Source organism: Ochotona princeps, chromosome 8 (genome assembly GCF_030435755.1).
Source record: "Ochotona princeps isolate mOchPri1 chromosome 8, mOchPri1.hap1, whole genome shotgun sequence".
Taxonomy (NCBI): domain Eukaryota; kingdom Metazoa; phylum Chordata; class Mammalia; order Lagomorpha; family Ochotonidae; genus Ochotona; species Ochotona princeps.
In genome coordinates this window covers 76,805,601-76,818,093 of record NC_080839.1, presented here as the reverse complement: position 1 = coordinate 76,818,093, position 12,493 = coordinate 76,805,601, and the positions used below count along the sequence as shown (strand labels likewise).

The 12,493-nt window shown below is 48.3% G+C and overlaps 1 protein-coding gene across 1 annotated transcript in view; it reads right to left on the bottom strand.

Annotated features, from left to right (window-relative positions):
- Window positions 1-12,493, bottom strand: part of NOL10 (nucleolar protein 10) — a 100,327-nt gene that overhangs the window by 10,570 nt on the left and 77,264 nt on the right. Inside the window, exons 17-19 of the mRNA XM_058668279.1 lie at window positions 11,350-11,439; window positions 1,915-2,088; window positions 1,405-1,652 (exon numbers count right to left, since the gene is read on the bottom strand). Coding sequence (XP_058524262.1) covers window positions 1,405-1,652; window positions 1,915-2,088; window positions 11,350-11,439 — 512 coding nt within the window. The remainder of the gene's footprint in view (window positions 1-1,404; window positions 1,653-1,914; window positions 2,089-11,349; window positions 11,440-12,493) is intronic.

The following is a 12,493-nucleotide window of genomic DNA, read 5'->3' as shown; positions in this document are numbered from 1 at the left end:
GTGATGAAAATGTTCCAATCTTGTGGAGAAGGCAGCACCATCCTGAACATCCTGAACAACAATCCACCTCACTTCAGGCTGGTGGACCCGCGGCTATGTAAATGACACTCCAGGAAAATCCTTTCAAAAGTGAGCAAGACCCAGAGTGAAGAAAACACCATCAGGCCAACGGGACACCACAGCACCTTTACTCTCTCACATCCCTGCCGGTGAGCAGCCCGGGCCTCGCAGAGAAGGATTCTCCCGACAGTTAAGACCCAGGTAAGCACTAGAAGCTGGTGGGTGAGCAGGGCAAGGCCTGCCTTTGCCTTCCCTTCTGGAGGGAGGAGCCGTAGAAGTTGCCCTTCCGTCAGGTGGACAGCTCAGTACAGCTCACCTCGGCTCCCACACCTCCCAGCTCTCCTTTGTAAGTCCTGCCCCCTGCATCAGCGCTTTGCTTTAAAATCTCCAAGCACAGCGTTCGGAGCCTAGAGCTTACACATAACCTGGACTGTACACTGGGCTTGCTCCTTAGACTCCTGAAAACTGTTCAGATGACACCACTGTTCCAAGGTTGATTTTTTCCTACTGTGGTAAATATTCATAGCATAAAACTTACCATTTGAACTATTTTTTAAGTGGACAGTTCAGTGGCATTCAGTACACATGTTGTTCTGCCACTGTTACCACCTTCCACTGCCAGACCCAACAAACACCATGTCCTCATTCTTCCCTCCTCTAGTCCCGGGCAGCCACTATTTGACTTTTTGTCTCGATACAGCTAACTATTCCAGAACATCCTTCTCTTTTGATCTCTCAACTTCCCTGTAAAAGGCTTAAACTTTGAGGCAAATCTTCTAGGTAATCTTTTTAATAATCAGATAAATTGAGGTAGGTGAAATTAAAGGGAAGTGAAATTCTCACATTAAAAAGTAACTTCTGTTACGAGAATTTACTGCCTCTCATTACCACTGTCCAAAAAAGTCAAACCACTTATCTAGGCGCTGAGAAAGAGCAGTGTGTGTGGGGCAAGGAACCAACGAGAGCACAGTCTGAGGGGTGGGGAGCCAATGAGAGCAGGGTCTGAGGGGCAGGGAGCCTGATGGGAGACCAACAGGCACAACAGAACAGGGCGCTGGAAGGATGGAAATGTTCTCATGTATACTTACCAATACCTATATGACTACACCCTGCACTTAATTACGTGTAAGTCACAGCTCACAAAGTCGTTCAAGAAGCAAATAAACTAGGGACGAGTGCACTTCAACGGGACACCTCCCTCAGGTCTGCTTGGTGCTTGCCTTGCACTGCCTCCTCCCTCTGTCTTCACCAAGACAGAAATGATGCCCCAGGGGCAGGTTCCAGGGCCACACAAGCAGGGGCTCCATCAGCCAGTCCCCTGGACACGCAGGCAGCGCTACTCACTTCATCAGCTTCTGCTTTGTGGCAGAATCTTTGAAGCTTCGGAACTCCTCTCCAGCTTTGATCTCGTAAAACTGGGGCTGCAGGACTGTCTGCTGGTCCTCCTTGAGCCGCTCCTGCCGCTTCGCTCTTTCCTCCTGCTGCAGCAGTCTGCGCTGCTTCCTGACCTCGTCCACCCAGGCTTTTTCATCATCGGAACTCTCCGAACTTTCTGCATCACTTGCCTTTCCTTCCAGTTCTTCCTCCTCTTCCTGGAATATAAAAATAGTAAGCAGTAGCGCCTGACCCCAGTCCAACGCAGAGCCATTATTTTAAGTAGCAGCAGTCCGGTAGCGTACGTGCCGGCTGCTCCAGCACGTGCAGTGTGTCAGAAGAAGCATCCTGAGCCAGATAAGACACACTCCAGGCTGATGTCAAACAGCTCGGGTGTCGTTAATCACAATGCAGCACAAAGACTTACAGGGGAACAGTCAAGGGACAGCAGCAAATTCTAAACAAGAAGGAACACATTACTTTTTCACGAAGTTCTTGTTGCTCTAGAAGTCTCAGCTTTTTCCTCCTCTTCTCACTAATTTTTGAAACAAGTGGATTCAAAAGCCTGAATTCTTCGCTCTCCTCATCTACTTGGAAGTCAGGGTTCTCAAACATCACTTTAAACCGGTCATCAGTGAGGATATTAGGAAGGCTCTGTAAGAAAGAAAGAAACTAGGTACAAATCTAACATTATGGGTGAATAAAATATGACCAGGGAGATGCCCTGAGATTTCTCACTCTATAATAAAAAATTAACAAGCTACAAACAGTATAAATTAGTCATTCATTATGAAATTTTCTAGGAGTCTAGAAGCTTTCTTATTGCCGCTGGGTTTTACTCCACCCATCCACTTTGCAAGTGACCTACATTACTTGGTTATTACATATAATGAGCAAAAAAGGAGACTTTTTGGGCTAACTTGGTGCTTAACAGATTAACATTTTTAAAATAAAGATTCGGCTTTTAAAATCCAGCTTTTACAACACAGCTGCTCTCCTGAGGTCTTTTAAGCTCAACAAACCAGGAGAAAGTGAACCCAGCACGGTGGCTCAACCAGCTCATCTTCCTCCACCTCCAAGGACCAGGTTCCCATATGGGTGCCAGTTCCTGTCCTGGCTGCTCTACTTCCCATCCACATCCCTGTCTGTGGTCAGGGAAAGCAGTGGAAGATGGCTCTATGCCTTGGGACCCTGCACCTATGAGGGAGACCAGGAAGAAACTCCTGGTTCCTGGCTTTGGAAGGACTCAATTCTGGCCATCATGGCCGTCTTCTGTCTCTTCTTCTCTCCATAAAATCGAATCTGCCTCCCCCCCAAAAATAAATAAAAAAATATTTAGAAAACAAAAGACACACTGGGAGAGAAGGTGTATGTCCCCAGTGGTATACAAAGCTAGAGAGGCTGGTGTGGTAGGCAGCTGGGAGACACTGAGGATGCAGCCCCGAAGGCCATGCCCATCTCTTAGAAGATGGCTTCTGCAGTGTTTTTCCCTGTTCTAGGGTATAGGCCAGCCTCTGGCTGCTGTGGCCCCCTGGGTTAGCTCAGGACTGTCATCGTATGCCATTCTTACTTGCACCATTTTAAATGGAGTCCACTAAAATGTATTGTAAACTTCCCAGCTCTCTTATACTGGTGATAGAGACCGTTACACACTCAGGGCCTTCTTGCTATTCCATCTCTACAAGCTATAGGCCGAAGACAGCACCTACTCAGAATAGCTTGTACATCTGAGTGAATGGTCCTGAATGTGGGGCATGGCCGGCCTGCTGGGGCGGGCTCGGTTCCCCACTATTGAAGAGACTGCACAGCTGGTGTGCTGAAGCTACACCAAAATTTGGTAAATCATAAGACATTAAGAAGCTTGGCCTGTTTATTACTTGTACAGAGAACAAGTGTGTGGAAAACCAGAAGAGAAAAATTGATTTTGTGACAAAAAAAATTTTTTTTGAAGTCTAGGTAAGTTTGTTCGTGCAATACATTTTTTCCCCCCAGAATTTTAAAAAAAGATCTTCTCAATGCATGGATTCCAAATATTCTTGCACTAAATGAAACATCTTTTAATTCCTTTAAGTACAGACTTTTCAAGTATCTGTGAATGTATCTAAAAACTTGATACATTTTCACGTAAAACCCCGTGTGACACCGACAGGCTGAATTCAACAAGCCTTCCTGACTAAACACCATTTCCAGGACGGACTTAGGGCCAGGGAAGAAGCAAAGATAGGAAAGATCCAGTTGCTGCTCCCAAGCCAGTGAGGAGAAAAACGTGGCAAACACGGATGCTGCAAGGCACCTTGGGAAGGCTGTGCTGGTGGGGAGCCACGTCACACCATGCCAACCCGAGATGCTGCAGTACGGCCCAGGCCCACACAGCACCAGGCAGAAGGCAAAGTGAGGATGGGTGGGGAGACTGGAGCTATCAGAAGAATGGAGTGATTTCGGAAAGTACTTTTGACCAGATCAGACTGTAAAGGATTCCAACTGCCATGACTGTTACTCTGCAGGTAAAGGGAAGAGGGAATGGGGAGGAAGGGAGACGCAGGGACAGGAGGGGAGATGAGTGACTGACACCAGTGCTTCAGGGACAATGTGGGCATGAGGAAGATGAGCAGCACTTTAGCAAAGGAGGAAGGAGTAAAGGGGCCTGAGCTTGGGCAAACACAATGTAAAGGTAGGCACAGATCCACTGGAAAAGAAATCACCGAGAGACACACTTTTCAGTCAGAACTAGCAGGTGCAGCTACGGATGAGGCAGCAGGGCTATTAAAAACAGAGTTAGAGGCCTCACTCACACATCCAGCTCCCGGGACTAGAAAGCTGACAGCCTGAGTTAGCAGAGACCACAAGAAAAGGCTCAGCGAAAGGAGTGCTTCAACAGGTGTAGGCGGCCCGGGGAGCATGAGCTGGCGCTCCATTTAAGGCATCTGTGCTATGGAAAGCCTCGTCGGATTCTTTTTAACGTGCATTTATTTATTATTTTCATTTATCTGAGACAGAGAGGGATCTTCCACCGCTGCTTCTTTCTCCAAAGGCCTGCCACTGTGAGGGCCAAGGCCAGAACCCCCAAACTCCACTGAGCCATCTCCTGCTGCTCCCCAGGCCTGCTGAGCAGGGAGCTGAGCTAGCAGTCGAGCTGGGACTGAACACAGCACTCTGAAGTTGAACATGGCATCCCCGGAAGTTCCCTACCCACTGTGCCAACATCCACCCCTGCCTCTAGATCTGCTCCACCCAGCAGGCTGAGAGACAGACTGAGGCAACAGGGCACACTCCGGAGTTATCCAGAAGAGAAAGGGACTTCAAAATGTTGGTGAAAATGGAATGAAAACCTAAATCGGCTTTGGGCAAATGTTCTGCGATTGATACCTATGTATTTTTCATGATGGGTGTTTTCTACGAATTTCCTTGAAGTTCTCCCATCTGAGACAGTGAATACTGTCAAAGACCAAGACATCTCATCAACAGCAAGCCTGTGTCTACTGTCAGGTCAAGGGGCAATTTTTCTTTCTGTCTCACTACATTTATTAAAAATGTTTAATAAATACTAATGTTATAAAAAATGTTGCTGGTGTTCTTTAAGATTTTTTAAAAATTTATTTATTATTACTTTATTCGAAAAAGGGAGGGACAGAAATCTCCCATCTTCGGTGTCAGTCCACAGGTGTCGCCAACAGTCAGGGCTAACTCTAAGGGGACCAGCAGTCCAGAATGTCTCGGGTCTCCCCCGGCACACCGGCGGGACACAGAGGCGCTGGGCTGAGCTGCCCGAGCCGTGACTCATGCGCACCCCGAGGATTCCTGCCTCAGTGTAACACAGCATGCACTGCCAAGAGAGAAGGATGCTTGGGAGGAACAATTGTAACTTAATTTATAAACAAAAATTCTTCTAATCTAGCAGTAAAAATACTTTGCCCAGGGATTTTCCTAGTCCAATTGCTTGTTTTCACGGATGTCTTAAAAAAAAAAAATAAAACAAAACAAAAAAACCCAACTTGGATATGGTGTAGGTAGCAATGTTCTGGAGTAATTACAAATATCTAGCCAGAGGTCTGTCCCATAAACACACATACACATGCCCAACACTTAGCCATTAAGATGTGGGAAGCACCTTAAAGCATTTTCACACTGTTTACAGCACAGCATACCTCAAAGAATTACATTTGTAGATTTGACTAGACTGCCCAGTGACAGGGGAGGAATGTTTGCCATTTGAAACACTGATTTTTTCAGTGCTATAGGATCCAAGAAATCAAGTTGGTACTGACTTCTGAGTGAGGACGAGAGCTTGAACATAAGCATCTCCAAGCTGCTACTCCCCCACCATAAAAGACCCTTAGGACGAGGGTGGGAGAAGACAAGCGGCCATTACATTTTGGAAGCAAGAAATAAAGATCCTTTCAAATCCCCCTCTGGCTTTGTGTGGCCAGAGGATGGGGAGCAGTGTGGGCTGGGACAGGCCCTGGGCACGCAGGGAAGTCTGCTGGGCCTGGAGAGGCCATGAAAGTGAGCTCTGCTGCCAGCTCTGAGAATGCTAGCTGCCAGGCCTTAATCCCTGAAGCACGAGGATCTGACTGGCCAAGAATGAGACCTGCAGCACACACGTGGCTGAGCTCTCTCTGACAGTGGCCAGTCACCACACCGTGAGTGAGCCACTCTCCTCTGAGTTTTCACACAGTTTTTAACTCTTTCTTTTCTTTTTCCTTCCTGTTCCCTCCTTCCCTTCCTTCCTCATTCTCTCCCTCCCTCTTTCCCTTCCCTGCAATTCTTTCTCTTTTTCTAAAACACTGACTTACTTACTTAAGACGCAGGGAGAGGGAGGACAGGGAGAGGGAGGACAGGGAGTAGGAGGACAGAGAGATCTTCCACCTGCCAGTTCACTCCCCAAATGGCTTAGAAGGCCAGGGCTGGGACAGGCTGAAGGCAGGAGCCTGGATCTCCCCGAGTCTCCCGTGCAGGCGCAGGGGCCCAGGCTGAAGGCAGGAACCTGGATCTCCCCGAGTCTCCCGTGCAGGCGCAGGGGCCCAGGCGTTTGGACCACCTTCCACTGCTTTCCCTGGTGATCAGCAAGGAGCTGGGCTGGAATGGGAGCAGCCAGGACTTGAACCAGTGCTCACATGGGATGCTGGTGTTGCACGAGCAAGTTAATGCACTGCTTGATAACACTGGTCTCTCCCACATTCTTTATTATCAAGAAATGACCAAAGATTAGGGAAGGAAATTTAAAGTAGGAAGAAAATCCCTCAGCACAGCACAACTACATTACACGCGAGACTTCCTCTGACGCCCCCTCCTCCTGCGTCCATGCTCCCATGCTGGAAGAGATGGTGTGAGGGCAAGAGCAGTCAGCTTGTCCTACACAGGTGCTGGGTACAGTGAATCCCCAGGACAAGGTGAAGTCAACCAGTCCTGAATGGAGCAGGGCAGAAAAAATCCAGAAGCAGTTTCTTCCAGAAGATAAAGGAACGCAACATGTGACTTACAGTTATCTTGAGATGAGAGTTCGACATGGTATGGAGCTGGGGTTGGGAGCTGCACCCAAGGAGGGAGAATGAAGGCTGTGGGAGATCACTGCCGCCTCTGGCTGGCCTCGAATGGTGGGCATAATGGTGACAACACAAGCAAGCCGTGTGTGGGGACACCAACGGGGGCCCCACTGGGAGTGACAGCCAAAGGGAACGCCCACTAAAAGGGACACAGAGGTTTACACTAATATCAGCTCAACAGGCAGAAGAGGTGAGAATGAGAGAGGGTGGGAAGAAGAGGGGGATGATGGGAAGGCCAACCTCTCAACTGAACAAGGCAAAACATTTCATTTTTAATATTGAACAAATACAAATGTTTAATTGGTACTAAGAAAGCTTTAAATACTCTGGGTGATAAATGGATGTGGTACAACACAGTGTCTGTACAGAGACGCCTCGCCCTGGGGGGTGAGCAATGACTTCGAACCAACTTTTCCCGAGGCTCCACCACGGTCTCCCAGCCACAGACAGCTCACCACATGGGGAGCTCACACACAGCCCCGAGCTGTGACACTCACAGGTTTCAAGGCCACGGAGGAAACTGGCAGAAAATGACACTTTCAGGAAAAACAGATCTAATTGAAAGTCAGAGCCTTAAAAGCTGACTGGGCACAGGCGCCTATGTCTCCTCACATGGCTCAGATGTACTGGGAACTCAGCAAGTAACTGTCATAGGACAAATGAATTAATCCTTAATTAGAATGATCACCCCCCCCCCCCAGCAGTTTCTCAGTCTGGACAATGTCCAGATAATGCTTATTGACATTATGTGGTGAGTCACTTCCCACTGCAGGTTCCACACCAACGGCACAGTAAACATCTTATTAGGTTTTACTATGTTATCACTGAGAGCAACACTGAGGAACACAGCTCACTGTCTGTCTCCATTAAAGTTCAGTTGTAACCAAAGCAGAACATAACTCTAAGATACGGACTTTCAAATTGGGAGATATCAGAGCCATTAAAGCTCTTGAAGTTTTAAAGAGTGGAGTTCAAAGACAACACTAATGACTTGCTGACGGATTTAACAATTCTTTCAAGTATTTTTTTACAACTGTACTGAAGTATTCTTAATTCATAAAAGATTTCTTAAGATCTTCATTTCATGTAATATAAAATTGTTAAATAACACATTATACACACTTTCCTAAGTCCAGCCTCATGTTTTTAGAAGGCCATAAGTAAGAAATTTATGGCATGAAACTGAGCTCAGATAGTAGTGCCTGCTTTGGGTCAGCAAGTCATCAACCAGAAAACGAGGGGCTCATCTTAAAATACCCTTTTTCAGCAGAATCCTGTTATCAGATGACAAGGCTACCAAGATCCTAAATGCAGGCCTGAGCCGCTAGACGGAACAGCTGTTTGAACATTCAGGATTTCTGAGGGTTCCCTTCCTGCTCTTGCACCACAGCTAATGACAGAGCTGACAGTCATTACAGGCTGATCCGACAAAGATTCTAGACCCGATAAATGTTCCATCTTGACTCTTAACTAGAGGGTGTGTGGCAGCAAAGATGAATGGCAGTTTCACACAGAACTGATTGCAAATACATTCAGAGAAATGCTCGATTCTCTGCGACTGACCACCTTATACCTAGATAAATACCAGGACCGCCAAAGATACAGCTCCGATTTCAGTTACGTCTGTTCATCAACAAAGTATGAACTAGGCTGCCAGCTCCTGGCCACAAACCCTAGTGAATAAGAGATGTGCACCTGAGCTGGAGTCACTCATGTCACCTGTTGCAGAGCTTGTCCCCAGCCAGGCCGCTGCAGCTGTGTTCACATAAACTAGGAACACGGAGTGGTGCTGCCCCCATGTATCTCACAGATAAACCATGGGACACTGGATAAAAGTGGGTGTTACAGGCGGCACCTGGTCAGTAAACACAACTCGGGCGCAAAGCAAGCACACTCAGGAGTTGGGGAGGAAAGGGCTGGGGGCGGGGTGTGGATGTTGCCACGGGCGGGGACGCTAGGCTCTCGGAGGACCGTGGGCAGCTGAGTATCTCCAGATAAGTAAGCAAAGACGCTGTGACAAGAAGAAAAAGGTCCCAGTAGAAGGGACACTGGCAAGAAACTTCACACTAAGGGAACTTTCAGAGACATTTTATGATACTGAAAACACAAAGAATAAAACATAGGAAGTCAGCCAAACTCAGGAAAGAGTAGAGCAAGTTGCTAAATAACGCTGGCTCTGCAGCCCAAGTTCACTGTGAGGAAGAGAAAGCAAGCAGGGTTCAAAGCATTCTTGACAAGTTCTAGCTCTCACAAAGAAATACAACACTTGCTCATGTCTTGTTTCGGACATTTCGAATAACACTGAGTCTGCCTGTCGATGTGCTGACAGTGACATGCAGTAACCGTGACCCCCCACCCCCGCCGTGATGAAGACTGCTTTGTGGTGCTCAGCGTGTCACCTATGCCACCCTGCCTCATGGTGGACTCTCTTGGCTGGCCATGCCCAGCCTCATCAAAGGTCGGGTCCAGCAGAGGGGAAGGGACTTCCGTTCCAGCTCGGGCCCTGGATGCCCCAGAGGTCTCCCCCAGGGAGCTCACAGAGACCCAGGACTGCGGGACTGCAGCCAGCTCTGAGGCGAGGGAACAGGAATGCGCCGGAGAAAGACTGTCCCAACAATGTAAAGGGGATGAAGATTCCCCAGATAAGCTCTGCACCCCTGCACTCTGCTTCCCCAAATCTACAGTCAATGTGGGTGAGCATGAGTTGCTGAGGAAAGTTATAGAGCTGCTAAAAAAGGGGGGTGGGGGGGAAACAATTAAAGTTAAGGAGATCTCTGCCTCTGCATAAGCACAAGGCCCCCCAGAATGGCCCTGCAAGGCACGCTGCAATGAGCTCACACTTGAACGTGAGTAGCCCACAAGGACTCAGGCTTTGTAAAACCCAGGTGGGAAGGCACACACCTGCAGCTTCGGTGAGCCCCACTCTCTTCCCATCAAGGCTTTAGGGCTCATTAGTCCCAACATCACTTCTACAACTGAGCAGCCTGTGAAGTGACATGGTGACCCTGAAAAGCTGCTCCCTAGGCACCTTTGGCTAGCAAGATCAATGTGCATACTGTAAGGACAAGGTCAACCCAGTGGAAACCCTTGCATTTAATAAACCCTTAAAGTCCACAGTGCCCTCGCACAGGCGGCGGTATGAAGCAGGAAGCTGCACAGCCACAAAGCAGGAAGTTTACACTGATTGTTCCAACACTGATGCCCCATTCACGTAGAGAACATGGAGACTTAACCATCTATTTACTTAAGAAAGGGCTTCCAGAATTGATATGCAAATAACGCACTGAAGACAGTAGCAGGCCAGGGTATGGGGGTCCTGGGGGAGGCCAGTGAGAGGAGAGCAAGGGGGAGTAGACGGACGGCCTTAGAAGGCCCAGCACAGAGAATACCTCACTTGGTCCTGGTACGTCATAGAAAGCCATGGCCCCGTGAATAGGTAAGGAAGTCAGAACCAAGAGCCCCTGGCTGAAGCTCCCGGGCCTTGGCAGAGCCAGGAGGCACAGCAGCAGGCCTTGCGCGGCTCTCTCTTGCACAGACCATGAAGAGCAAACCAGAATCCCCCCACCTCCCCAACCAGTACACCCCACAGCAGGTCCAAAGCCACGCCAAGGCTAGGGCCCTGAAGGCTCACAGGCACCCTGCAAGCTTGCCTTCCTGCCTGCCTGCTCCAGGAGAAAACAGGGTGCATGTGTGTGAGGGTGGGGTGCGGGGAGGTCCCCCCCAAATCTTCATATGGCTGAGAAAACCTGACAATGTCAGTTTGAAGCATTTTTTGACTTCATGACAGATTTTCGTCTATTTCCACTTAGTAGAGGAAGGCAGGTACCAGTCACCTGGCAGCCTGCACACTCGCAGTGATGCCAAGTGTTAAGATTCCATTCCTTCAGCATCATAAACTAGTCAGTAGGAAGAAAACAGGACATAACCTAAGCACTTAACAATAAAAGGATTAAGTAAACCACGATACATCCTTAAGACAGATTGTGCAGCTGTTAACAAGATGGGAAACTGGCATTTTATTGAACCAAGATAGATTATTTATACATACAAAACTGTCTTGCTATTTAAGTTTATGATTTTAAAACACATAAAACGGAAAAAAAAATATATAAAACGGGAGAGACTCCCTGATGTATTAATGATACCTTTCAGTGGGAAGAGGAGTTCTATGGGGGGCTTACTTCCTGACACTATTCTATTTCCTGAACTCCCACACACTATACTATCTTCCTAAGGTCCTACACTAAACACATACTACCTTACACGTAGAAAGTCCAACCCTTTCTCACCACCCCCAAACCTTACACGTGTTTTTAAGTAGGAAATAAAAAGATACAGCTTACCATATTTTCTCTGCTTTACAAAAGCTTACCTTAATTTTCTTTTTCCATGTAGACTTTTGCTTCTCCTCCTCTTCTTCAATCAACTTAAGTGCCAGCTCTTTGTTAACTTTCGGCAGTTTCTGATAGACATGGAGAGGGAAAAAATAGCTGTAACTAAGAGCAATCTAGGTATCTAGTTTAGTTTTGAAGATTAACACTTCTACAAGTTGAAAGTATTCAGGAAGGAGACATTCCATTATTCTCAGAGCAGGGAGCAACTTGGGCACGAGGGGTGCTGTCAGGGGCAACCTGCACCTGCCATGGGACAACTCGCCCTCATCCTGCCTCCTCCCAACACACGGAGGAGCAACCCGAGAGAATCTGTACCTGGCCTCCGACAGCCAGACAGGCTAGGTCCCCCACTGGAAACGAGCAGGCCAGCAGGGCTAGGGCTGCAGGCTCAGGCGGCACTGCAGGGAACGGTCAAGATGCTACTATGAATGCTGGCAGCACCAAGGGAACTTGACGTCCGAGCCTGGCCTCTCAGGTCAAAGTTCTGAGCTGTGTATCTCCATCTACCACCTGGTGCTGCATGCACCACGTGTGGTGATTTAAACAGACCCTGGGACGGGCAGAGCAAAGAGCTGGTGCCAAGGGCTCCCTCCTGTCGCCTCCCCTGCCAGTGCATACACACTCATCACAGAGATTCTAGAAAAACGGAAAAGAACCGAGTCCTTTATGCTGAAGGCACACATACACACACACACATGTGGTTTGTTCTAAATTCATCTTTACCCCACGTGGTGACAGCACTTAGTAGGGGCTGCTGGAAAGAGGCTGGCAGGCAGCAGAGGGGACATGACACTGGCTTTCCTGTCCACCTGCCTACCTGCCTTGCTGTTGGGGTAGGCACCTGCCCTAGAAGCAACAGCTGGCTCCTGGTCTGCTGGATCCCAAATTGTCAGGACTATCCCGTGGTCCCTCAAGGACCCAGCACAACCTGTGTTGCTTCTCAGAACCTAGGCCCCAGCTCCAGGGCCTCCGCTTTCTGCCTGCAGACCCTGAAGTGCAGGTACTATCTCTAACACAAACCTTGGCATTTTTGCCTTTTCACTTCTTGTATAATACCTGGATAAAACCTGTCTGCTCTAAATTCACTCTACTAGCATGGCAGACTCCTGATTTGGTCTAACG